The 25,822-nt window shown below is 45.5% G+C and overlaps 2 protein-coding genes across 2 annotated transcripts; one reads left to right on the plus strand and one right to left on the minus strand.

The window, feature by feature from the left end:
* Positions 1 to 2,953: 2,953 nt before the first annotated feature.
* slc4a5a (solute carrier family 4 member 5a) lies at positions 2,954 to 21,713 on the plus strand. The gene is made up of 26 exons (XM_062451520.1): positions 2,954 to 3,017; positions 5,216 to 5,283; positions 6,447 to 6,668; positions 7,969 to 8,098; positions 8,387 to 8,547; positions 9,268 to 9,426; positions 9,730 to 9,837; positions 10,019 to 10,074; positions 11,378 to 11,535; positions 11,797 to 11,884; positions 12,332 to 12,486; positions 12,609 to 12,737; positions 12,872 to 13,046; positions 13,556 to 13,689; positions 14,158 to 14,429; positions 14,918 to 14,952; positions 15,352 to 15,543; positions 16,158 to 16,271; positions 16,463 to 16,624; positions 16,808 to 16,986; positions 17,233 to 17,305; positions 17,523 to 17,591; positions 18,771 to 18,944; positions 19,416 to 19,589; positions 19,734 to 19,792; positions 21,211 to 21,713. Exons 2-26 carry the CDS (start codon positions 5,217 to 5,219, stop codon positions 21,374 to 21,376), a joined length of 3,411 nt encoding a protein of 1,136 aa, XP_062307504.1. The 5' UTR covers positions 2,954 to 3,017; position 5,216; the 3' UTR covers positions 21,377 to 21,713.
* A 421-nt stretch (positions 21,714 to 22,134) lies between these two features.
* On the minus strand, positions 22,135 to 24,832 carry ogfod2 (2-oxoglutarate and iron-dependent oxygenase domain containing 2). Its single transcript, XM_062451540.1, has 7 exons — positions 24,556 to 24,832; positions 24,404 to 24,460; positions 24,226 to 24,336; positions 24,044 to 24,143; positions 23,800 to 23,924; positions 23,445 to 23,702; positions 22,135 to 23,208 (listed from the first exon to the last, which is right to left on the minus strand). Exons 1-7 carry the CDS (start codon positions 24,685 to 24,687, stop codon positions 22,948 to 22,950), a joined length of 1,044 nt encoding a protein of 347 aa, XP_062307524.1. The 5' UTR covers positions 24,688 to 24,832; the 3' UTR covers positions 22,135 to 22,947.
* Between the last annotated feature and the right edge of the window lie 990 nt (positions 24,833 to 25,822).

Below are 25,822 nucleotides of genomic sequence, written 5' to 3' on the forward strand. Positions count from 1 at the left end.
TTGTTAAATCTCCCAGTGTAAAAAGTAAATGCATCCTCTCTAATCAAATTCTGAAGGCAGAATGTGTGTCCAATGCTGTCTGATGCCTGATTAAACTACCGATACCCTTTTTTTTGACGTTGGTTCCATGTGAGTTTTGACCCAGCAATCCCAAGTTAATTTCACAGTTCAGGCACCTTTGCTAGGAGGTAAGGTTGGGAAATATTTACCAGCAGCCAGGCTGGTGTGGAGAACAGAGTTTAGGGCTCCAGAATTATTCAAAGTATTCGGATGGGTGAACACCAAGCTATCATTAGTGGTGTGATGAGAACTGGTATCAAGTTTACATAACATTAATTATACCCATGTCCAAAATAGTCTTTCCCCTTAGTGTCCTTCTCCCCTACCCCCCCCCCCTCCAAAAATCTCATCCTCTCAAGATGCCTCCCTCTCAAGAAACTGATATTTCTTTATTTTTTTTCATTAGAATTGGACTGTTTTAATTAAATAGGGCTACTACTATTATATATTATGTAGTAGCCCACTGGGAAGATGGACGTTTTGTCACAATATCCCATATATAATGTTCACTTTTTTTTACAGAAAGAATCAAATCCATTAGTCCCTCTTTCTGCTTTGTAAGATCATGACAACAATATGCCTGCCTGATTCTGGATGCTGACAGGCCAGGGAATCTAAATGTCCATTGTGTGTGAGAGAGCATGCGTAGCAGCTCATCTATACTATCATTTCAGAAATCTGCGTGCTTGTCTGTCTGTGTATGTACAAGTTTTATGGTGGGATTTTTTTCCGGAACGATTAGCTTGAGAACCGGGCATTGTGCTAAGTTGTAATTTTGCAGGTGTCTGTCTAAGCACTCAAGGACATGCTGTGCCACGTTTGAGGTTGTTTGGATGAGCACTTTGCATTTCCGAAAGAAAAAACGTATGCCTAAAAGGTAGGAAGAAGACTATGTTGGCTATTGGAGTTTGAGCTCTTGCCTTCAGGAAGAAGGTATAGAGTTTCCACCCACAGAACAAAACGATTTTGGGACTCTTTTGTTTGTTTTGCTATTGGGAGGCTACATTTGCATAAATGAATGGCATTAAGTATTAATTGACGAAACTTATTTCTGGGTTTTCAACATGAAGTGATCCTTGTACTGTACAGTACTGTATTGTATTGTGTTGTTGTCTCTGTGTGGTGTCAGGTGTGCTGTTTATGTAGTATTTATGATGGATTGAATGTGTTTTAATACCTGTCTACAAACAAATTTCCCCTAGTGGGATAAATAAAATTGACTTGACTTGATTCCACGTTAAGTTCCACACTCAATTCCTCCTGATGACCTAACAGACTTTTCTGTTTCTCTATCTATTAGATGTGGGAAGTGGACCAGCACCTGAGGCTGGGCCATGCCGGGAAGGAGGTGTGCTGGAACTTGCGCTTGGCACAGAAACATCCCTGGTTCCTTGTCTGCTAAGGTATGAGAACATATCTCTGTTGATGTATCTCAGTTCCAGAGAAGCGCTGTGAGCCTGTCGATAGTCTCATCCCTGTCCCTTCTCCCTCTTCTCCCTGTGCACCTCTTTATGTCCTTTATACTTGCCGCTCTCTTTTCAAATTTCTCACAGAGGTCTTTTCAAGAGGTCTTTCCAAACGCCAACAACATTTCTACCATCAACATAGAGAATTTGTCAAGAAGTGTATCAAGAAGTCAGAGGACTTCCTGGATGAGTTGAGCAACGCAGAAACACAGTCGACTGCCATTGTTGCATCTGGCAACCCTATTACTGTAATATGGCTTCCCCTGTGAGAGCTATCCCTACTCTGAGCATTTCCCATGACAAGACCAGCAGAGACTCCTGCAGCCTGATTAAGGAGATGAAGGCTCATCCTCCTGACAGTTAGGGGTCGTACCCCCCATCACTGATATTGGTACAGTCCACCATTAGGGGTCGTATCTCCCATCACTGATATTGGTACAATCCACCGTTTATCGAAACCTAACTCCAAATCAAAACAGTCCCATGCCAAAGAGGCAGTTGTGAAGGACAAGCAGAAGTAGAGTGAATCTATGATCGCGGCGACGTGATCGATGAGGGTGTGCTGAAAGAGATCCTTTCAAATACCCACAATACCCTCTGCTGGATGCTAGGCAATGACTGCTTTGTCACACGGTGCCGTACGTTTGTTGCCAAGTTGTAGGATTTTGTTTCCGGGTTTAACGATGCCAAGAAATGGATATGAATCACGTTGATACTCTTGACATTGTAATAATAGTAACACCAGCTAACTCCCTATTAGACTTGAGCGAGGAGAAGAAGCCTGGTAGGAGGAAGAGAGTACGTAACTTCCTCAGGAGACTCCTAAAGGGCCTGAGACCTGTCTCCTATTGCTGCTGCCGGGGCCCCAGGGCTGAGGAGGACTAGACTCCACACTTGCCCTTCATGGCACCACTTCTCAAATTTTATTGAATCCTTTTATCCGTGTCCATTTGTCTCTATGTTTGACCAACATGCTTATACAATGCCTATAATCCCTATAGGAATTGTACTTCCATATATTTTGTCACTTCCAAATAGTTGGTTTCAATAAAACGTTTGTGTTACACAGCTGTGTTGTCCTTTGGGCTTTATAAAGTGAACCAAATTCAGACCGTTCTAGACTGTAGTCTTCAAAAGAATGTTAACGTGATTGAAAAGAACAAAATTCAATAGAAGCATTTCATTAGATATTGTAAGGCCAATTATTTGGGTTTTCAAGTTACATTAAACCTGAACAAAAAATAGGGTCCCCTTATACAGCATGAGTAGAGAGAGAGGGAGAAAGAGAATGGGAAAGAGAGAGAGAGAGAGAGAGAGAGAGAGAGAGAGAGAGAGAGAGAGAGAGAGAGAGAGAAAGAGAGAGAACTTTACTTCATTGTTCAGATGGGTCCTGTCAATAGCTTGGAACTCATGTAGTATGTTTTCACGGATGCAGATTGGCTCATATGAAAATACGTTATTTCCACTTGGTTCAGTGCAAGATTAAACCAGGTACGTCTTTTTTAACATTTCTGTTGTTGTGTTGACCTTAGTTTGTTTGGGGGGGGGGGGGCGGGATTAGCCTCCAGTACTTAGAATGCCTTTCTCTCTCTGTCATGCTACTAAACTGTGTGAACATTGCTGTTTCCCTGAGTTTAACATTGAGGAATTTCACACTGAACTGCATGTGCTTTCATCAGACAATGTTCTTGTTTATCACATTCAAGCTTTAAGAGCCTTGAACTTTTAACTTTTCCGGAACAATTGATAGTGTCAGTTTAAACAAGCAACATTTATTAAAAACAAAGTGCTGAGAAGACGATTTGGTCCGGTAAAATTATAAATTAATTTTTGAAGTTTGAACCGTAAATTGCAAAAACTTCAATTGGAGTTTCATAATTTATTCTTGACAAATTACAGAAAACTCACAACAGACACAGCTCAGAATGACTTATCTTAGTTCCTGTAAAATGATTCTCTCTATCTCTCTCTCTCTCTTGCTCATAGGTTTAATACATACACGTTTCATAACGTCGTGTGGTTGAAGGGTTACCCATATGCAAGAGATAAAGGACAGTGTGCTGTGACACTTAAAATGGGGACAGGGGTGTAACATGAAAATTGCTCTTTTGTAGTGAATGTGTGTCCGAGAGAAAAGAGAGAATGCGAGACAGAGGAAGAAAGAGAGAGTGAGACTGTGAGACAGAGAGGGGAGAGAGAGGCGGAGAGACAGTGTGAAAGAAAGAGTATTTGATCAAAAAAAAGACTAGGAGAGAGAGAGAGAGTGCTCTCTCCCACATGGCCACAATGAGAGTAAGTGCTGTGCAGGCTTCATTGATCAGCCTGTCAGTGGTGCTGGCCTGCAGGTCCCACTCCGGCTGTCCACTGGGTGTGAAGGACACCAATGTGACAGCACTAATTACAGCCTGGAAACCAGCTCTGACAACACCACCACACCCCTGACAACAGCACCACCACAGGCCAGGCAACAACCAGCCCTGAAAATATTGCCAGAGCTCCAGCAAGCTCAGCATGGCCTCAACCAGCTCTCCTCTCTGTCTCTCGGTGACTCGTTACCTCAAGCCCACTCTAGTAGGGATGACATCATAGCCATGGGTGGTTTGTGGGGCTGTTAGTGAAGTTCTTTGTTATAGAACAGTTCTTGGTTATAGTAGGTAGCTAGATAGTTCTTTCACTAGACCATTCTGCAAAAAGGTTTTCTCAAATGAAAATTGCAAGACGATATTTGTTGATTTTTTTATTTTGATAGAAAAAGCTAGCTGCAATGAAAATATCAGTTTGTCTAAGACAGATGACGTTTGTGTGAGGCTCCCAGTTTGTGCTGGCATCTGTTATCTCCCAGTGGGGAACAACACCATACTGGTCACCATAATGGTCACCATACTGGTTACCATACCGGTCATCATACTGGTCACCCTACCCGTCACCATACCCGTCACCATACCGGTCACCATAACGGTCACCATAACGGTCATCATACCGGTCACCATACCGGTCACCATACCGGTCACCATACTGGTTACCATACCGGTCATCATACTGGTCACCATACTGGTCACCATACCGGTACCGGTGACCATACCGGTCACCATACCCGTCACCATACCGGTCACCATACCGGTCACCATACCGGTCACCATACCCGTCATCATACCGGTCACCATACCGGTCACCATACCCGTCACCATACCGGTCACCATACCGGTCACCATACCGGTCACCATACCTGTCACCATACTGGTCACCATGCTTGTCGGCATTATCACCATACTGGTCACCATGCATGCTTGTCTTTTGGTGGGAATTATGAGCATCACGATCACAGAGATTCCCTCTCGTCTATTCTAATCCTGCATGTTTCCATTGAGTTGTCCTCACTTTTAATTATTTCCTCATTGATCTGTCATGGCCTCAGTCACACATGTAGGTCACTGAACAGGACCTGCTCTCAGTAAAGAGCCCAGTTCTGTCTCAATGACCAGACTAACTACCGACACATTACACCCACACACACCAACTCACGCACGCACGCAATAACACACCATAACACACACACACTGCCACACGTACACACACAATTTGTTTGCAATTAGTCAATTGCACACCCAAATGATTTTACCCTAACACATGTCAATTTAGGCCTATGCACGTACAAGATGATCAACTCTGTCCTTGTTTCCCGCTGTGAGGATGGATCCTGACCGGATGGGAGACCGAGGGGTGGGGGTCTCTCACCTTCGATACGAGGAGGAGGAGGGTGAGTCCTAGGTTATACTGTATGCTCACATCAAACGTAGTCGATGCCAATTTTCATTACCTTCGTTGCTGTAATGTGGCATTCTATTCATATTTGTTTAATTTACATTTACATTTAGTCATTTAGCAGACGCTCTTATCCAGAGCGACTTACAGTAAGTACAGGGACATTCCCCCGAGACAAGTAGGGTGAAGTGCCTTGCCCAAGGACACAACATCAGTTTGCATGACCGGGAATCGAACTGGCAACCTTCGGATTACTAGCCCGATTCCCTCACCGCTCAGCCACCTGACTCCCTAATTGATTATTTATGTCAATATGGGATGGTGCTGAGGAATATATGATATTCATTGTGATCTTGATTTGCAAATGTAACAAAGATTGTGTGTTTGTGCACGTGTACGTGTATGTGTGTACAGTACAGGAGGGGTGTATGTGTGTGCTGGTTCTGTAAAGTTTAATGAGGACTGTATTTCATGAGAAAACCCTTTTGTCAGGGATGTATGCCAGCATTGATCTACTAGTGTTCATGACTGAGTAATTAATGTTGGATCCAGGTCTCATATATCTGTAATTGGCTCGCTCTCCGGCTCGTTTAGTTAAATATGTTGATCACTCTTCCCCCAAAAATGTTGTGTCAATTAAATTGACAGATTCAAGACCTAACAGTATGTACTGTATGAATATTAACATATTTACATGTAGCAGTGAGCTAATTTAATGTTTAGCTGGAGATAGCTATAATCCTGGGTTCACCCTATAATTACTCATCAATAACGACATACGAACCAAGAAGACTGAGAAATATGACACCATATGACGTTCATCTCTAGAATATGCTAATTATGTTCACATAAATGCATGATACTTTATGATATTTATTATGATTCGTTTTTTCAGTCATTCATGACATTATTCATTGAGACTGTGATATTCATCAACAACAGACATCTTTCAACAGTCATTCAGTCGTAATTTGTGACAGTGATTTAATACGAATGCATTTCCTGGTGAATGACTCGTTAAATGAATGACGTGATAAGATTCTGAATATCATGGGAAAGTCTTTCAATCAAATTCAACTTTCTTGACAAGAAAAAGCGGTTTTCAAGACTATTATAAATCAACTCTCCGAGTAGAAAACCGCTGTTTGTCGCCCACAGACCATCAGTCCATTTACATCGGCGTGCCGGTGCCGCGCGGCTACAGACGCAAGCGCAGACGAAGACGCTCCACGTCGAGCCGCGAAGCTGGAGACCTGGATCGACGCTACGAGCACCACAGACACCACGAGCCCGATGACGACCGATACAGAGAGGTCGACATGGAGGAGGGGCTGGTGGACCCCCACGACATCAACGTCCACCACGACATTAACAGGACAAGTGAGACGCCGCACACACTGACGCACACACTACAAATGCGGACGGAAAAAGGCCACACAACACACTTCACACGACAAGCCACCACAAGTGCATGGATACACACACACACACTCACACACACACATACACACACACACACTGAATTGGACTCCTTGTATGTTGTAGATACGATAAAAAGACACTGAAGCAACACATCTCAGAACAGAGATGTGAGGTGAAAGGTTAATAGCACCAAACAAAGTCACACTACGGAGTTATTTTTTAGATATTAGAGTCTTATGGCTGTGGATGTGTTTAGTGTGCTCATCAGTGGGAGTCTTATTTCAGGGTCTGAGTCAGATGTTAAAGAGAGATCAGGGATCATAATGATCATTATTGTGTCATTTGCCAGAGCTGTTTCCTGCCTGTTCTTGGTGTTTATTGACCGTGTTATATGAGTTGTGTAGCAGTGGGTGGAAATCATTTCTCCACTGTACACTGATCATTAGAGCTGCATGTGGCCTCAAATACCTTTGATGAAGATGTTTTGCGATGTGAACCCATTAAAGAGTTGATTAGAATCAATAAAGATCATCCGGCTGAAAACTAGGCAGAGAACTTCCCATCTCTGTCTCATTCACAAATATTTAACTTAGATTTTGATGCATAGTATGTCAACAGCCAATGAAATAGGAATTCTCTCTCTGGTTGAAGTCAATACAGGGATTCAATATCATTGATCCCTCGTGCCCTTTTCCAGTACAGCGTGTAATTACAGTTGCATCCATGAAATAGGTTAGTTAGATGAACACTATTCATGTACAGCTGAGCGGGTATGAAAGGTTGTCTGTGAGAGAAGAACTGGAGAGAAGACTTATAAATACTCCAGTGTCCAAATCCTCCATGCACTCTATAAATACCTAACCTCAGGTAGATGCACTGGGGTGCTAAGATAAGCACACTGTCCACAAGTCACTGTAAGCGGGGGGGGGGGGGGGGGGAGAATTTTATTTGGAGGGGGGGTCACAATTTTTCTTTGAATGGAAGGAAATGAAAACGTTTGTATGTGCGTATGTGTGTGTGCCTGTGTGTGTGTGCATTTGTATGTGTGTACCTGTGTGTATGCGCCTGTGTGTGTGTGTACCTGTGTGTGTGTGCCTGTGTGTGTGCCTGTCTGTGCCTGTGTGTGTGTGTGCCTGTGTGTTCTCGTGTGTGTGTGCCTGTGTGTGTGCCTGTCTGTGCCTGTGTGTGTGTGCCTGTGTCTGTGCCTGTGCGTGTGTGTGCCTGCGTGTGTGTGTTCTTGTGTGTGTGTGCATGTCAGTGTCCCCTGCAGCGGAACGGTTGCGCTACATCCTGGGGGAGGAGGATGACATGCCCACGCCCACACTCTTCACCGAGATGGACACACTGCAGCACGAAGGAGATGAGCTGGAGTGGAAGGAGTCCGCCAGGTGATTGGCCAAGACAGACTCAGATACATACCGGCACCAGTGCATGTCAAAACGTCCGACCCCGGTCTGTCTGTGGTCAGGATACATCATGTTAAGCATGACATCACTTCCTGTAAAATACTGTAGCCCCATGCTTCTAGTGTTACACAACACCATGCAGAAACACACAGCGAAACCCACCTTTACGAGTCTAGGGTATGCAAACCTTTATTGTCTCTTAACCCCAAACGTCCACTTTACGACCCCAAACTACCCCTTCCAACTGTCTCTCTCTGGTCGTCCCTCCAGGTGGGTGAAGTTTGAGGAGAAGGTGGAGGAGGGAGGGGAGAGGTGGAGCAAGCCCCACGTCTCCACCCTGTCCCTCCACAGTCTGTTTGAGCTGAGGACCTGCCTGCAGACTGGCACCGTACTGCTCGACCTCGACGGTTACTCTCTGCCACAGATAGTCGGTGAGACGCCCCAACACTGTCTGGCCCAATGTACAACCCTAGCCCTCTGTCTAGCCCAATGTATAACCCGAGCCCTCTGTCTAGCCCAATGTATAACCCGAGCCCTCTGTCTAGCCCTCTGTCTAGCCCAATGTATAACCCGAGCGCTCTGTCTAGCCCAATGTATAACCCGAGCCCTCTGTCTAGCCCACTGTCTAACCCTCTGTCTAACCCATTGTCTAGCCCTCTGTCTAACCCTCTGTCTTGATACCCCGCTGTCAATCCCTCTTTGTAACCCACGCTCGAGCCCTCATCAACAAACATCATGTTTAAACCTGTTAACATGTCAGGCATTTTATAAGTACATTTAGTCTTTTTTTTTTTACATTTAGTCATTTAGCAGACGCTCTTATCCAGAGCGACTTACAGTAAGTACAGGGACATTCCCCCGAGGCAAGTAGGGTGAAGTGCCTTGCCCAAGGACACAACGTCATTTGGCACGGCCGGGAATCAAACCGGCAACATTCTGATTACTAGCCCGATTCCCTAACCACTCAGCCACCTGACTCCCCTCCCTATAAGACACAAATGGCAGACAAATTATACAAAGTTATTTAGTCCAGTCCAGTCATGTTTGAGGTGTCTAATATGCAGTGGACAGTGCCTGGTCAGTGTTTGGTGTGGGTGGGGATATGCTGCTTCCAGCAGCTGTGAGATCCTGTCTTGTGCTTCTCGGTGAAGATGACATCATCGAGCGTCAAATCGAAGAGGGCATGCTGTCTCCGGACCTGAGGGAGAAGATCAGCTTTGTGTTGCTCAGGAAGCACAGACACCAGACCAAGAAGCCAATCCACCGCTCCCTGGCCGACCTGGGCAAGTCCAGCTCCGGACCTGCCCCGCGTGAGTGTCCAGCGCCTGGTCAAGCACGAACATCACCTCTGACCCTAACCCTCTCATTTCCTCAGCTATCCTCAACTTGAACCTATTAGGCACATTTCTCAGTCCTAACGTATCCCTCTCCTCAACTCCAACCTCCTCCTCTCCTCGACTCGAACCCTTGTCCGAGAACTTGTCACATCTCATACCAAAACATCCCGCAAATTGGAGCTTGGACACATGGTGCTCTGTAAGTCGGTTGACAATGTCCCTTCCTATCCATCCATCCATCCCCACCACCATCACTTTGTTTCTCCCCTCCCCCAGCAGCGCGGGGCCCCCAGCCGAGAGGGGGCCCAGGTGCTGGGGCCAGCTACAACCGTTCTGTAGAGGACCTGCGTGTGAAGCAGCAGTCCGGCAGCTATGGTCGTCTGCGTGAGTGCCCCTCTCTCTGTCTCTGTGTCCAGAAGGTTCCAGAAGATCATCTCGAACTTACCTGAAAAAATGAATAATAACACGATTTATTTACCATAATGGAAGTATTCAATTGATTTCTGTCTAACTTGGGAATCCATCTCTGGGATTGATATAATTATGCCGATGTGTTGCGTTTCAGGTCATGCCCAAAGTAGGAGTATGAATGACATTGCAGACACTCCCAGCACAGATCAGGTGACCAAATTACGTGACATTGCAACTCGGCAGGCTCTATTCAATCATGTTGCTCATGCACAGAAAGGGTTTACATTTTCTGCAATAAAATAAGACCTTTGTTTACATGAAAATGCATCAAAAGGTAGACACATTTTCGGTGCATGAACAATAAGTGGACTTCTGGAAAGCTTGTTTGATTGAATTGACTTGAGTGTTTGTCATGCAAGAATTCATATCCCTATCTTTTGCAATGGCGAAAAGTGTTTGTGTCTTTCACGTTGTACAGATCCCTGTAATGCACTTCTTAGTTTGGTTTTCAGCTGATTCTCATTCCAGCTGTCAAAGCCAGCCATGGTTGTCTCATTAATAGTGTATTGAGTTTCTCGGCAGGTGATAGTGGAAAGGCGAGGGAGCATGCAGCTACATAGTAATTTCATCTTCTGATGTCAGGCCAGAAGCCCAGAGAGATCTCCAGGGTGTGTTGGGAATCTGCTTTGTTTCCAAGATTACTCTAGGACCCCAGTGACAGGTTAGACTAACAAAACAAAATCCGCTCAGCTTTGAGTAACACATACAGGTCTAACCCAAGATGTTAGCGTACGCATGTTAGTAAATAGTTACCGTGTTGTGTGATAAATACTTCTAGATGTGGGTGCTGGTCCCAGTCAACTGCACCCTGGTTGATAAGCTGAGTCACTGGCATGCCATGCTCTGAGCTGTATCTTTATGCATGCTTAGACCACACTGGGTAACATGTGCCAGTGGGCCATTGCCAGCTGACTGACAGGGCACGAGCCAGCGTCAGTCTGGGTCAGTATTGACCTAGCATCGGGGAAACGTGCATCTCATCGTCCTCTCCATGTGCCTCCATCTCACATGGAGTCATCAACACTGTCCTGGTGGCAGGATTAGGCTCACTGCTATTGGGTGAGAACATTGCAGTCATATTTGCATTCCGTCAGCTTCGACTAGCTCAGATTAGTGAAATGTATACACAAAGGTTATTTATATTTTGTACTAAACTAAAACGGTCCTCATTGGAATGATTAAAGGTGTGTTGTTGTTCAGGAATCACCTAGGGTGCAAGGGAGGTGAAGGGTAATGCTGCTTGCCTGTCAGACACAGCAATAAACATAAAACCCTGAGGGGATTGATAGGAAACAATAACACGGAAACAGATGAATTATTAGATTAAGATTAACATTTCAAATCGTGGGGATTTTCCAAACAAGGACTTTCCCACCGTTCGTTCTCAGTATGAGATCCATCCTGGATGTGTATCCTGTTTCATGTGTCTCTCTCCATCTCCTCCTTCCTTCAGCTGAAGAATAAGTTCATGAAAAAGATCCCTAGAGATGCCGAGGCGTCCAACGTGCTGGTGGGGGAGGTGGACTTCCTCGATAAACCGTTTGTGGCCTTCGTTCGCCTGGCCCAAGCTACAACTCTGGGGGGATTAACAGAGGTCCCTGTCCCCACCAGGTGATGACTGCCGGACACCCCTCTCCTATCTCCTGCCTTTGTGTTCCTGCTTTCATTCCAGTCCAGATCACTCAAGTTCCTGTACCCATTCTAGTCCAGATAACCAATAAAATCGATATCCTGTACCAATGTTTCATCCAGATAACTTCTATATTCTGTACCCCTTCTGGTGCAACAACTCTATTTCCTGTACCCATTCTAGTCCAGATAACCCTATCTCCTGTTCTCATTGTCTAGCTGATTCTCTTTCCGACTACACAGATTCCTGTTTATCCTCCTGGGCCCCCAGGGGAAAGCCAAGTCCTATAACGAGATTGGCCGGGCCATAGCGACCCTGATGGTGGATGATGTAAGTGTTTGGCCTTGTGTCTCCAGTGTTGCTGGGAGCCACATCTTGACTGGGAAAATAACTATCATTGCCATGACACGTGCTTCCTGGTTGGCCTGCAGCCAGGCATAGCCTTTATAGGTTTAAACGTGAACGCTCAAGATTGGATCATGTCCTAGTAAAGGGCAATTAGGATCACCTTGATGTTTCTTCTTTGAAATCTGCTTGACCCACAAGAGTTCCAGAGCGGCATTCATTGATTGACACTTTGTTTTGTTCAGCTGGGGTCATGAAGTCAACAAAGCTCCATGGATTTTCACCTAATTAGAATATGGGGCCCTGCATAAGAGATGAGACATAGCAGTAATGTGGCACAACGATGCACATACTAATCAAATAGACGTTAGGAAAGGTTACTAAGCTGATTTATTTTCCTCTCTCTCTCTCTCTTGCCCTCTCTCTCTCAAGCTCTTCAGTGATGTAGCGTACAAGGCCAGAGACAGAGAGGACCTCATCGCAGGTATCGACGAGTTCCTGGATGAGGTCATCGTCCTGCCTCCTGGAGAGTGGGATCCCAAAATCCGTATCGAGCCTCCGAAAAAAGTACCCTCGGCCGACAAAAGGTCAGAACACTTCCGAGAGCGGAAACCACAAGATGCAACCCCCGTCCCTCCAGTCTTCACACAGACCAAGTTTCTCAATGTTTTATCCCATGAGCTTCCCCCTTCCCCTGTGTCGTGTGCAGGAAGTCAGTGTTCTCCGTGAACGAGCTGGGCCAGATGAATGGTACAGCTGGAGGGGGTGGAGGCCTCAGTGAAGATGAGGAGATGCCAGCTCCACACGAGTTAGGAGAGGAGCTGGCCTTCACAGGGAGGTAGGCAGACCAGAGGCCTGCATGACGAGGGCTAGGCTAACTGGGTAGATTACACCAAAACGCAATCTTGCAGGCTGCTAAGTATTCCGAAATGTAGAGCTGTGTGTGTATATGTGCGTGTGTGTGTGCCACAGATTCTGTGGGGGTCTGTACCTGGACATTAAGAGAAAGCTGCCTTGGGTGCTCAGTGATTTCTGCGATGGCTTCCACATCCAGTCCATCTCAGCGGTGCTCTTCATCTATCTGGGATGCATCACTAACGCCATCACTTTCGGTGGGCTGCTTGGAGACGCCACTGACAACTACCAGGTACCCCACATTGCGGCAACACTAACAGATTTATCAAGGCCAGGCCAAGCACAGTCCTTTTAAGATAAGTGCTACAGCCAAAAATGATGATTCACACAGTGCCGTCTAATTTAACATATGGCATGGCGAGACACTTGTCAGAGTCCTAGCCCCCCCCCCCCTGCCCCCCCCCCCCCCACACACACACACTCATGCACGCACAGACACACATTCACTTCTTCTTTTTTTCCTTTACTCCCTTCCCTCTCTCCTTCTCTTTCTCTCTCTCTCTCTCTCTCTCTCTCTCTCTTTCTCTCTCTCTCTCTCTCTCCTTCTCTTTCGCTTTCTCTCTTTCTCTCTCCCTCTTTCTCTCTCTCTCTCTCTCTCTCTCTCCCTCTTTCTCTCTCTCTCTCTCTCTCTCTCTCTCTCTCTCTCTCTCTCTCTCTCTCTCTCTCTCTCTCTCTCTCTCTCTCTCTCTCTCACTCTCTCACTGTTTTCCTCCACCCTTGTCTGTCTCTTTTTCCTCTCAGGGTGTGATGGAGAGTTTCTTGGGGACAGCTCTGGCAGGGACAGTTTTCTGTCTGTTTGGGGGCCAACCTCTCATCATCCTCAGCTCCACAGGCCCCATCCTCATCTTTGAGAAACTCCTCTTCGAATTCAGCAAGTGAGTTCAACCCCGGCTCAACAACACGCTGTCCGGCTCAACAGTCGCACACAACTACTCATGTCTGCAGTGTACAATGAAGGAATATGATTCTTCCCCTTTTCTCCCCACTGTCTCCCTCCTCTCTCCTCCGTGTCTCCCCCTCTCCCCTGTGTCCCCTGCTTCTACTTCTCCCTGTCTCTCCTTCCCTCTCCCTGCGTCCCCCTGCCTCCTCCCTGTCTCCCTGCCTCCTTCCTGTATCCCCTCCCTCTCCCTGCCTCTACCTACCTTCCCCTGCATCCCTCCTCCCTCCCTCTCCCTGCCTCCTTCCTGACTCCCCCCTCTCTCTGTCTCCTCCTACCTCCCTGCCGCCTCTCTGTGTCCCCTGTCTCCCCTCCGTCTCCCTGTCTCCCCTCTGCCTCCCCCCTGCCTCCCCCTTGCCTCCCCTATCTCCCCCGGTCTGCCCCCGTCTCCCCCCCCCCCCCGCAGGAGTAACAATATAGACTACATGGAGCTGAGGCTGTGGATCGGGATCCACTCCTGCCTCCAGTGTTTCCTGCTGGTAGCCACAGACGCCAGCTACATCATCAAGTACATCACCCGCTTCACCGAGGAGGGCTTCTCCAGCCTCATCTCCTTCATCTTCATCTCCGACGCCATCAAGAAGATGGTGGGCTCCTTCAAGTACTACCCTATCAACACCGACTTCAAACCCGACTACGTCACCGCTTACAAGTGCGAGTGTCTGGCCCCAGACCCCAGTGAGTCCATCCTAACCCTCACAAAGCACACTGACTTTAGAAGGGGATTGGTTTACGGAGGGAGCCATTTAAAAGATTAAATATCCAATGGTTGACTTGACAAGAGATATTTAGTCACATTATTATAAATTTTTCTATTTTTAATTTCAACAATTGCTTAACGCAATTAAATTGCTAACAACATTGACAAGTGACACTTTTTGAAACATTGAGTACTGTAACTCATTTGTTTTTCCGTGTTTGTCTGTTTGCTACGTCCACACAATTTGGCGGCTGTCTAATCTGAGTGAGTAACACTTGCATTGTATGCATGAGCCTCATTTTTCTCTCAGTCGGCAATGCTGGATTCTTATGACACCGTTTGTGTCTCTTGTCCCTGTCTCTACCCTCAACTTGTTCTCCTCCTCTGTCCTCAATATCTCATCTATTCCCTTCCTGTGTTGTTCTCCTCTCCTGAACAGTGGCGTCTCTGAACTTCAATGATTTAGTTCCAGTGCCAGATAACAGTTCTGCTCTCTTTGGGGTAAGAAGAGTTCGTATTCTATTTTCGAAACCATTTTTGTCATATTTATTTTTTGGAGAATTTGATTAAAACATGCAGTCTGACGACATTGAACTTCGAAGGAACATTACCGTTCCTTCGAATAAACAACATTCGTTCTCGAATTCAAAGCTCCATGATAAAACGTCCCTATGCCGTGTCAAAGGACAGACGACAGTGTGTTGACAGCCGGTTGGTTTCCTGTTGTGTCTCGTTTCTTTTCTATTTGCTTTTATCTTCTCTCCCTTTCATCCCACAACCTCACACCGTGCCAACCATGTTCTCCCACATTGACCTTTTCTACCTCTAAAACTCTGCCTCCCTGCTTCCCTCCTCCTCCTACCCTCCCTTCCTCCATCCCTTCCCAATATCTCCTCCCAGTTGAATGTAACAGCTCTGGACTGGAGCCAGCTGAGTAAGAAGGAGTGCGTGAAGTACGGAGGTTCTCTGGTGGGGAAGACCTGCAAGTACGTCCCAGACCTGGCCCTCATGTCCTTCATCCTCTTCTTTGGTACCTACTCCATGACCGTCTCCCTGAAGAAGTTCAAGTTCAGCCGCTACTTCCCCACCAAGGTGAGGCAGGCAGACTGAGGGGTTTATGGGAAATGTAGGCAGCAGTGTTGCAGTTTGGTTCTTCCAACGGATAGCTTTCTGAGCAAAGGAAAACGTCTGGAGGAAAACTTGAATGTTTACAGTCCGCACTCAAATCATGTGTTGCATGTCGCATATGTCAGATAACTATATTAACGCACAAAAGCAAGGGGAAGAATATATGTTTAATCTAAACTTGTGTATGGACATTTTTCCTCAACCGGTGTTGGTGTTTCTGTGCTAAGCTTTCAGTCTGACAGTCCTCAGCTTTGTTGCCTCACTGCTCTTTAGTTTGGACGGGAGTCCTTCATGCTCTCTGGAAGCCACAATGCTCATGTTGCTGGAGTGTCCCCTGCCAATACCCTCCACCCGCATCTGGTTTTCATGAGGAGAAATAAACACAGACAGAAATCAAAAAGAGCGGATTATTCTTGTAAACCAGAAAACCTATCAAAGCACAGTTTAGATTTTCAAGGAATTCAAAATGTGCGTATCAAAATAGGTCTTCTTTTACTTTCTACGGTTTTCGGGACAATACATTACGTTTCTGACATGAATTGTTTTGTCTTGTTCTTCTTGGCACCTCCTGTTCCCAGCTGCGGAAGCTCATTAGTGACTTCTCCATCTTCATGTCCATTATGACCTTTGTGGGTCTGGACATGTTGATAGGACTCGAGACTCCCAAGCTTATCGTACCCACTGAGTTTAAGGTAAGACAGTTGGCTCTGTTTCTCTGGTATGTAGGGAGATCACTGTTCATTCAAAGCTATGTGCATCCTATGCTCAGGGGTCCAACCCTGTCCCTAGATAGTGTCAAGCCATAGCAATGTAGCTCTCCAGGAGCAGGGTTGGAGAGCCCTGTTGTAAATGATGTAAGCCAACACGGTTTTGTCTCCCTCAGCCCACTCGTGCAGACCGCGGTTGGATAGTTCTGCCATTCGGGAAGAACCCCTGGTGGGTGTATGTGGCCAGCGCCGTCCCTGCTCTGCTCGTCACCATCCTCATCTTCATGGATCAGCAGATCAGCGCCGTCATCGTCAACCGCAAGGATAACAAACTGAAGGTATATCGTTGACGGAAACACGACGAAACCTTTTTTCTTTTCTTTTTATCGAGCTCCCTGAGGATGGCAGGCCAGGCAATCAGGCTAGACGTTTCTATTGTATTTGAAATGTGTCGAGTTCAGACACCATCCCAACCAACTATGGGGGTTCAGGTTGTGTTGTGTTCCTTCCCGGGATAACAGAAGGGCTGTGGGTACCACCTGGACCTGTTCTGGGTGGGCGTCCTGATGGCCGCCTGCTCCTTCATGGGCCTGCCATGGTACGTGGCCGCCACCGTCATCTCCATCGCCCACATCGACTCTCTGAAGATGGAGAGTGAGTCCAGTGCCCCGGGGGAGCAGCCCCAGTTCCTGGGAGTTCGGTAAGGAAGAACTGCATGAAGTTGGGGTAGAGGTTCAGGGGATAGGTAGAGCTCAGTGCATAGAGTGTTTATCTGCAACCCAGTGGTTAAAATCCCGGGTAAGATCCCTCCAGTACGTCGCTTTGGATGAAAGCCTCTGCTTGGTGAACATATCATTATTTTTTCAACCTGACACGTGCTGTTTTGAGTCATACTGTATGTGACATAAGATCATGCAGTCATCTGACTGATTCTCTGGTCCCACAGAGAACAAAGGCTGACAGGAATACTGGTCTTCATCCTCACTGGAGTCTCCATCTTCCTGGCTCCCATTCTGCAGGTGAGCTCTGCTCCTCAGCAGCAGGCAGTGCATTAAACACACAGACGACTTCAAGTGTTCATTTAGCAATAAAGTGCTCTGTGGTCCATCTTGTGAGAGTGAACCTATTTACACACTGAACAAGTCAAATGAACGCTCCTGGTGTTCAATGAACGCCTTGGAGTTGGCTGTGTATAGTTCTATGGGAGCGAGCTGTGAGTTCTTTCTGTGTCCGCAGTACATACCGATGCCAGTGCTCTACGGTGTCTTCCTTTACATGGGCGTGGCTTCTCTCAGCGGCATCCAGGTAGGTCACGGACCAAAACGAAGACAGTCGGTCTGAAAGTGTCACCCGTGTTCCTCATGCGATCCTAACAAGTCATTCGCTGAGCGCAGCCATTACACAGCTTTTCTCGAAAGACAGTTTGGGTGGGATTTATCCAGTACGAACGCCAAGCCTCAAAATCGGACGTTCAAATTCCTCTGAAACAAGAGAGAGTTGGAGGAATGAGTATTCAAGTAGCGTTCGTACACAGTTTGAGAATCCGTCTGGAGGTTGTTTGTAGGAGCATCTGAGCCTCTCTGTACCAGTCACAGGAAATGTCAGGCAGACTGGGGAGAGATTGCCACCCCTGTCAGACCACAGAGGGGATCCTCACATTACAAATGCAGATGAGTGTGTAATCATTCAGTACCAGGCTGGGGATACATGTTTAAAGAATGGAGGCAGGCTGATCGTTATGGAAGCAAATCGTGACCAAAATTTAAATTAAAATGCATTTGCAGAAATGCTTTTTCATTTTAAGAATGTGGCTGCATTATCTGACTCATAAATGAAATGAGTAATCAATCATCCTATTTGCATTTTGATTTTCTTCTTCAAGAGTGCTCAATCTTTCACTTAATTAAAATGAAAAATAAATAGACGTTTGAGATTTAATTTTCAAAATATGCCCCAGCAAATAGATACCAAAATTCAATTTAAAATGTAAAATGTGAAAATTAAAATGCATTTGCAGAAATGCTTTTTCATTTTAAGAATGTGGCTGCATTATTGGACTCATAAATAAAATTAGTAATCAATCATTCTATTTGCATTTTCTTCTTCAAGACTGCACATTTTATGCCATAATCAAAAAGAAAACAGAGAGGACATTGGTTTTTCGTTTTCGTGGTCTGCCCACAAAGTACTAGCCTGGTCCTAACCAGACCCTCGTACATTTCATTTGTACAGAGGGTCTACAGTCGCTCCATTGACAAGCGCTAACTTCCTTGAAGGCGGGTACTCTGTTGAAGTCACAATTTGCTTCCATAGATTGTATCTTTTCATGTTCGTTTCATACCATTTCTGACCGTGTTTAGCACTGCCACAGTTCGACATTTAAAAGCCTATTGATTGTTTAGATGATTGATTGGTTGGTTGGTTTGATGATTGATTGATCGCTCTGTCAGTTCATTCGCTGATTGATGGATCTGACCTTCTCAGTTCTGGGATAGGATCAAGCTGTGCATGATGCCTTCAAAACACCAGCCAGACTTCCCCTATCTGCGCCACGTTCCTCTGAGGAAGGTTCACCTCTTCACCATGGTCCAGATTGTCTGTCTGGCTGTGCTCTGGGTTCTCAAGTCTACCTTTCTAGCCATCATCTTCCCTATCATGGTTGGTGACCTTTCACTTCAGCAACTTTGTTTGCCGGTCTTGTGATTTTATGATTCCTTGGCTTAACGAACAATTTCTCGGTCTCTCTTGTCTTTTTCTCACTCCCTCTTTCTGTCTCTCTCTCCCGCTCTCTCTTTCTCCTTCTCTTTCTCCCCCCTCTCCCTCGGTTCCTCTTTCCGTTTCTCTTTCTCTCTCCCCCTCTGTCCTTCTCTTTCTCCCTCTCTCTCCCCTATCTCCTTCTCTCCCCCCTCTCTCCCTCTGTTTCTCTTTCCGTTTCTCTCTCTCCCTCTCTCTCCTTCTCTCTTTCCCTTTTTGTCCTCTCACTCCTTCCTCCCACTCCCCCCATCTCCTTTTCTGCTTCTCTTGCCGTTTCTCTCTCTCCCCTCTCCCCCTCCCCCCCCCCCCCCCCCCTCTCTCTCTCTCTCTCTCTCTCTCTCTCTCTCTCTCTCTCTCTCTCTCTCTCTCTCTCAGATCCTTGGTCTGCTGTTGGTCCGTAAGATGCTGGACATAATGTTCTCTCAGCACGATCTGGCCTGGGTGGACGACGTGCTGCCTGGGAAGGAGAAGAAGAAGAAGAAGAAGGACGATAACAGGAAGAAGCCCAAAGACCTGAAGAAGTCGCGAGTGGACGACAGCGACGACGAGGTGACAAACCTTTAGTGTTTTGCTGCCATCCACTGGCGGTTTTATTCCTAATCAATTGTGTTATTTTTGGTGCCTCGTGTAACGTGTGTGTGTCTGTGTGAATGTGTGTGTGTGCGCCGCGTGTTTGTGCATGTGCGCGTGCAGGAGAAGTACCATCCTTACTCCAACTGTTCCCCCAGCTCCGAGTCTGACCTGGATCGCAGGTACTGTGTGCTCAAACTCCACATCCCCTACAGAGACCTCGTCCAGCCCCCAGACACCCCCTCCCAGTGGGCAGCCCACTGCGAGCCAGGCAGATACCACCCCTGATATTCCACCCAGCCATGTACACAGTACACACACACACAAAGACACACACATATACACACAGGTGTCACACTCTCACATGCACACACAAGTCACATTCGCAGACTGTACATACACACTAAAGTACGCACAAATATCCCCACAAAATGTTTCTACAGTAGCATGCAGAAGCATTATGCGACTTCTACGCGTACACACAGTCACGTAAATACATGCACAAACACAAAAATACAGAAGTCTCTCGGAGAGATTCGCCAGTCCTCCCCATGCACTTTAAAGCAAAGCAGAAGTATTTTATTAGTTGTTAAGGGACCCCATTTGCTGCTAGTATTCCTACAGTATGTGATGTGTGAAATGTTTCTATGTACACACATTACAAAGTCACTGAACTACTCAACAACTACCAGAACTCTACTCATGTTTTCCAGTATGATACTGTCTTTCTTAGAAACTGCTAGAGCAAACTTTTTTTCCCAAAGAAATTAAATATGATCATGTCTGTATTATGAAAATACTGGCTTGGTTTCAATGTTTTTAGATGTGTGTTTCTATTAGATAAATAAAAGTTCATCAACTATCTGTAGTCAGTCGATGTCAGCCGTGTGTGAGATGCTTATGTCCTACTGTATTTGCCCCAGGCTACTGCTACAAGTAGCATTTTGGTTGTTTCTTTTTCCCCCTGTCTATCTAAGGGTGTCACGCACAAACATACATGTTTACTTCTCCGTTTGTTTGGATGTCATTCTCTGCTTGCATGTGAACCCTTGCTACTGTATATGGATCTCCTTGCTTGAGTCTGTATGTAGCACTAAACATCCATGCGTATTGCCTTCTTCATCCCCTTTCGTGTGGCTTGGCCTGCTGTCGTTGTTTCGTATACAATCTCTTGTCTGCATTGCTGTGAACGAGGCATGGTCTGGAATCAGACTCCATTGAAGAGAGCGTCGTCTTCCAATGCTCTGCCTCTGCATTTGGCAAGGTTCCTTCCTCCGAATCAGCTGCCTGCCTCCTCCCTTCCCTCCCAAGGTGTACCTTCACCTGAGCAGACACGGGCATCCATCCCCCCAAAAAAGCTGACAGCTCCATTGACGTCATCGTTGTCTAACCCCCACCCGCCCTTGAATTCACTTCTCAACGCGTCTTGCTGACCTCCCGCGCCGAGGGAGGTTGGTCTCAGCGCCCACCCCCCCTTCCCCTCCCTCCTGTCCCCCCCTCTCCCCCCATTCCCTCCCATCTCTCCTCCACACTCCCACTCCCCCCTCTCTCTGTGTACTTGGCTGGGTGCGTGTCATAACTGGACCTTGCCACTCCCCAGCATCACCCTGCATCTGAAGATCTCCTGCCCGTCATCCCCAGCCATGCCCATGGGCCGAGGGATGCCCTGCCCCGTGCCCCAGGTCAAGATCCAGGTGGAGTCGGACTACGAGGACACGGACACGGAGCATAGACACAGGGAAGTGAGCGGCGAGACCACGCTTTAGGTGACTTAAGCCTCCATGTGGACACACTGCGGACCCGCCACTGTACATAGGCCAAAAGGCGCCGACTCATACACGTTTAAGACCTCTGTCACGGATTGACAGCTGTGGACATGTAGGAGACGAGCAGATGACAAAGGACATGGGATAGTAGAGGTTCCATATTTCAACCGTTTGGAAATCTGTTCAGTCAGCCATTTGAATTGACCCCACATCCCAGCACCAAGCTCTATCTGTTCAATAGGAGGGTTAGTCTTCCCTGAGCAACCTGGGTGGAGAATATACTGAACGTATAATGTCCAGGGAATGTAGTGAAGACCACATGGGGCTGAAACGGGCACACAGAGTGATTTATATTTGTTATATATAAGAATATATTTTGTGTGAAAATATTATTTATATGTCCTTCATAATAATGTTGCATTGTTTATGCATCCGAGTCTTTATTTGAGATCTGGGCACATAGTGAGTCTGTGTTGCCCATCTACCATCTTCATTGATGCAGATTTCAGAGGAATTTTAACTCCAGAAGTACATCTCCAGCCAGAAGATCTTCAGTGACGATGTGAACCTCAGCAGAAAGTCATAGTTTACTTATACAGCAAGGTCCAGTATTGAATTCCCCTGACCTCAGAGTTAGTGGCAGTAAAATTGCCTTTTATTTGCAGAGGAATTTGAAATCCTTCTGCTGCCAATAATTGATTTTCCCTCTGCCATTCACAACACTTATGCTTTTGTATTCAAGCCACTGGGACAAAAAGAAACAACCAAAAGTTTACTAGAATGCACATTTTTGTTGTCACTACTAAAGATGATGATGGTAATTACATTTAAAAATAAGATCATAAGGGATATGGTAAGGCAGTCTAATGTATGTCTTATATTACAAAAAGACATATTTCTGCACAGGTTCAGAGGAAATGAATATTACTTGACAACAGAGAAATATATATACAGAGGATATACATTTATAGTTTTGCTTCATTTATGTACAGAATGTATTGCTGTGATTGAATTGTTATTGTGGTCATCCTTTTCTTGTTCAATGTTGACTTTACCATAAGAAAAAAATGTTAGCGCACAAAAGATGTTTGTGTATTGTATCTGAGATGGTCATTACAGATAGCATATTGATAATTACATCTGTGTATTTATTCTGAATCTTTTCAATACAACAGTCTTAACATTTTGACAGTGCATGCCATATATCTGAATGTTGAAATGTATAAGATCATGAAGTAAACCACAGAAGCACAAACAGACAGTGTCATCACACATCAAACAATTTGACTAAATTAAATTAAATAAATCACTGAATTAAACTAAAATGAAAAAAATACAAATAAAACATTGTCAATCAACAAACACAACAAAGTACAAATGTGACTGTGCTATGCACTGTTCCTCCTAGAGCTGTTCTAATAACGAGGGAAGTTTCATCCATGTTAACCTTTCCTCTCCTTGACCCCCTTTGGCACTTTGTCCCACAAAGAAACCACACTCACTTGTCACACAACAAACGGCAACCGGATCTGACTAGGGTTGGGGATTCGTCTAAAAGACTGAGAAGGTTTTTACGTGAGGACGCAGGATGTATTCAGTGGAGGGTCCTTGGTAAATCCGTCTCCAAAGCCCTCTGCTTCCCCCAGAGTGGGTTTCCTGCTGCACATGGGGCAGAGCCTGTTGCGTTCTTGTGAGGCTCTTAGCCAGAGGATGAGGTTCCAACGCTGGCCGGAAGAGATGGGCAGGGCCCCGTGCATGTGCTGACCCCTGTGTAGGACCCCCTCGCCCACTCTGTGCTGCACCTCCGTGCATTCGGTCTCGTTCAGCGGCACCTGCAGGGGGCAGCACAGCACCATCAGCGACACATCAGGATGCTGTTCACCTAACAGGATGTAGCTTTGTTATTTAGTGCTACTCGCAGAAAGCTATGGAAGAAGGCCCTCTAAATAACATTTGGGTCATATTATGAGGATATTTTAAAAAGGCACAGCTTTCATGAGAAATTCCAATACACACATGACGTGAGGAATTGTTACTGTTCTTAAGATTCAGGACTTGTTTAAGGCACCTGTCTCATGTCCCCAAAGTAGAGGTTTCCCTCTGTGAACTCCTTCCCCAACGACACATTGAGAGTGACCTCAGCGTTGTCATAATGATAACTCAGGTCCAGGTCTTCATGCATGTCGTACTTCACCACAAACGCTTTGTGGCTGTCCAACCGTCGTCCTCCACAGTCCCGGTACAGCAGAGATGTGATTGGCTGCAGGTAGTGTTCACGCAGAACGGTAATGAAGCCTTCGTCCAATCCCAGCTCGTTTAGTAGGATCTGGCCGGAAATGAGGGTAGCAATATTGGCATGGGTACCACACTGGATATATGGCTTTACACATGGCCAAATGTATCTGTATTTAAATGGTTCATACCCCATAGTGATTCATAGTGTTAGGTCTGCTCTTAGGAGCTGAGGATACTTCAAAGTGCTCCAGCTCCTCTATCAGTTCCTCACAAAAGCTTTTCTTGAACACAGGAAAGCGGTAGACTCTTTGGGCTTCAAGTGTGAGAGAAGGGAGATAATGAACAAACTATTATCACTTGCCGTTATACCCCACTGAAGAACTTATCATTACTATACAAAAGTGACTATGAAGGCTGTAGTGCGGGATTCACCTGTCTCGGTCTGTATGAGGGCAAGAAGTCCATCTTCACTGGCGTCCTGAGACCAACAATAGTCTACAATCTGTCTAAACTCTGGTGCCAAATTGTTTTCCTGAGAGGGAGTACTGAGTTAATTAGGCTATACATATCTGTAGAGAGACACTAAACGTTTTCGAAGAAAAACGCATGCCCACCTGCAGCAGGTAAACGTGTTTGTGGAGAGGTGTGTAGATGTTCCGTATGGCGGAAGCTCTGTCAGCGGACTTCAGACCAAGGCTCCTGCGCCTTTCAACTTCTAGAGCTATCTAAACCGCAAATTTGATCTTCATTAATTGTTGTCGTAAACAAAAATCATAATAAACATTGTCATACCTTGTGCAGGACATCATCAAACTGTGCATCAGTGGAACAACCAAGCGTCCTCAGCACCTAATAATAAATGCGTAATAAAGACATGTTTAATATGCAGAGATTGAATAAAACAGAATAGATAGAGAAACGATTGGCTTGCGAGATCCACCTACTGCTTGATATTTCGATCTAAACTGGCACTCGGAAACGAATCGGACATGGAGTTTGTAGTCCTCAAGGAAAATATTGTCTGTGTTGAAGCAACTACAAGTGTAAAATGTTGGTTTAGGGTCCTCGTTCTGCATGACTATCAGTGCAACACTGATAATAACTAATCGACAATGTCTTCCTTTATGAAAAAGCTAGTTAAAGAAACATGGCTTGCTAGCTAAACGTCATTAAGATCACAAGCCAACCTCAGCCAGGAAACCCATTATAGTTGCATTTCTATTTTTTCAAAATAAAAGTCGACACAAAAATTGAAAAGAAGCCTAAACTTGGTTTCCCACATATGTTTTTAAAACACACACAATTCAGTAAATAAGCTCAAATCAAATAACATGAACAAGATAATAAAAGACTTGGATGAATCAGAATCAGATGGCTGAGCGGATAGGGAATCAGGCTATTAGTCAGAAGTTTGACGGTTTGATTCCTGGCTGTGCAAAATTACATTGTGTCCTTGGGCAAGGCACTTCACCTACTTGCCTGGAGGGAATGTCCCTGTACTTACTGTAAGTCGCTCTGGATAAGAGCGTCTGCTAAATGACTACATGTAAATGTTATCTTAGGATAGGACTTTTGCTATTACAGAACCACATTCTTTTTTTTCCAGATAAGGAATAGGCTACTAAATTATGATGGCTAAGACCCTGTCCTAAATTCAAAATAACTGGCAGCAGCATTCTTGTTTGGTCTGTATGGTAATAAAGATGGGGAACATGAACACAGAAGTAGAATGATTGAAAGGTAACCAAAAACAACTTAATACAAATATATTTCACTAGATAGTATTATTAGGTAAATTAGACATGAATATCGGACAGACAATGAACTTTCATTTGAATTGAAACAATACAATATCTACAACAAAATATATTCTTCTGCTTCACCTGATTATCCAACATTTCACATAAATCTAAATTATCCCACCCTCTAGCATCCTGTCTTTTACAATATGCTTTCATTATGTTCAAATTTGTCAGTCCAATTTTAACCTGTCTTTTTTCCCCATAGGCTACTGGTACAGAGCTTGACTAGCTATTAGTCCCTTGATATTATGCTGTGAGAGCCTTTTCATATGTGACTTGTCCATCTCGAGCAGCCTAACGGTAGTCTCATGTTCATTCTAAACCTAGATAAAGACATAACAGGACAACTGCCGATTGAAAAATCTCATTTACAGTTATAGGTCCAGTTAGGATTTCTGAAGTTAAGATC

This window comes from Osmerus eperlanus, chromosome 25, assembly GCF_963692335.1.
Source record: "Osmerus eperlanus chromosome 25, fOsmEpe2.1, whole genome shotgun sequence".
Taxonomy (NCBI): domain Eukaryota; kingdom Metazoa; phylum Chordata; class Actinopteri; order Osmeriformes; family Osmeridae; genus Osmerus; species Osmerus eperlanus.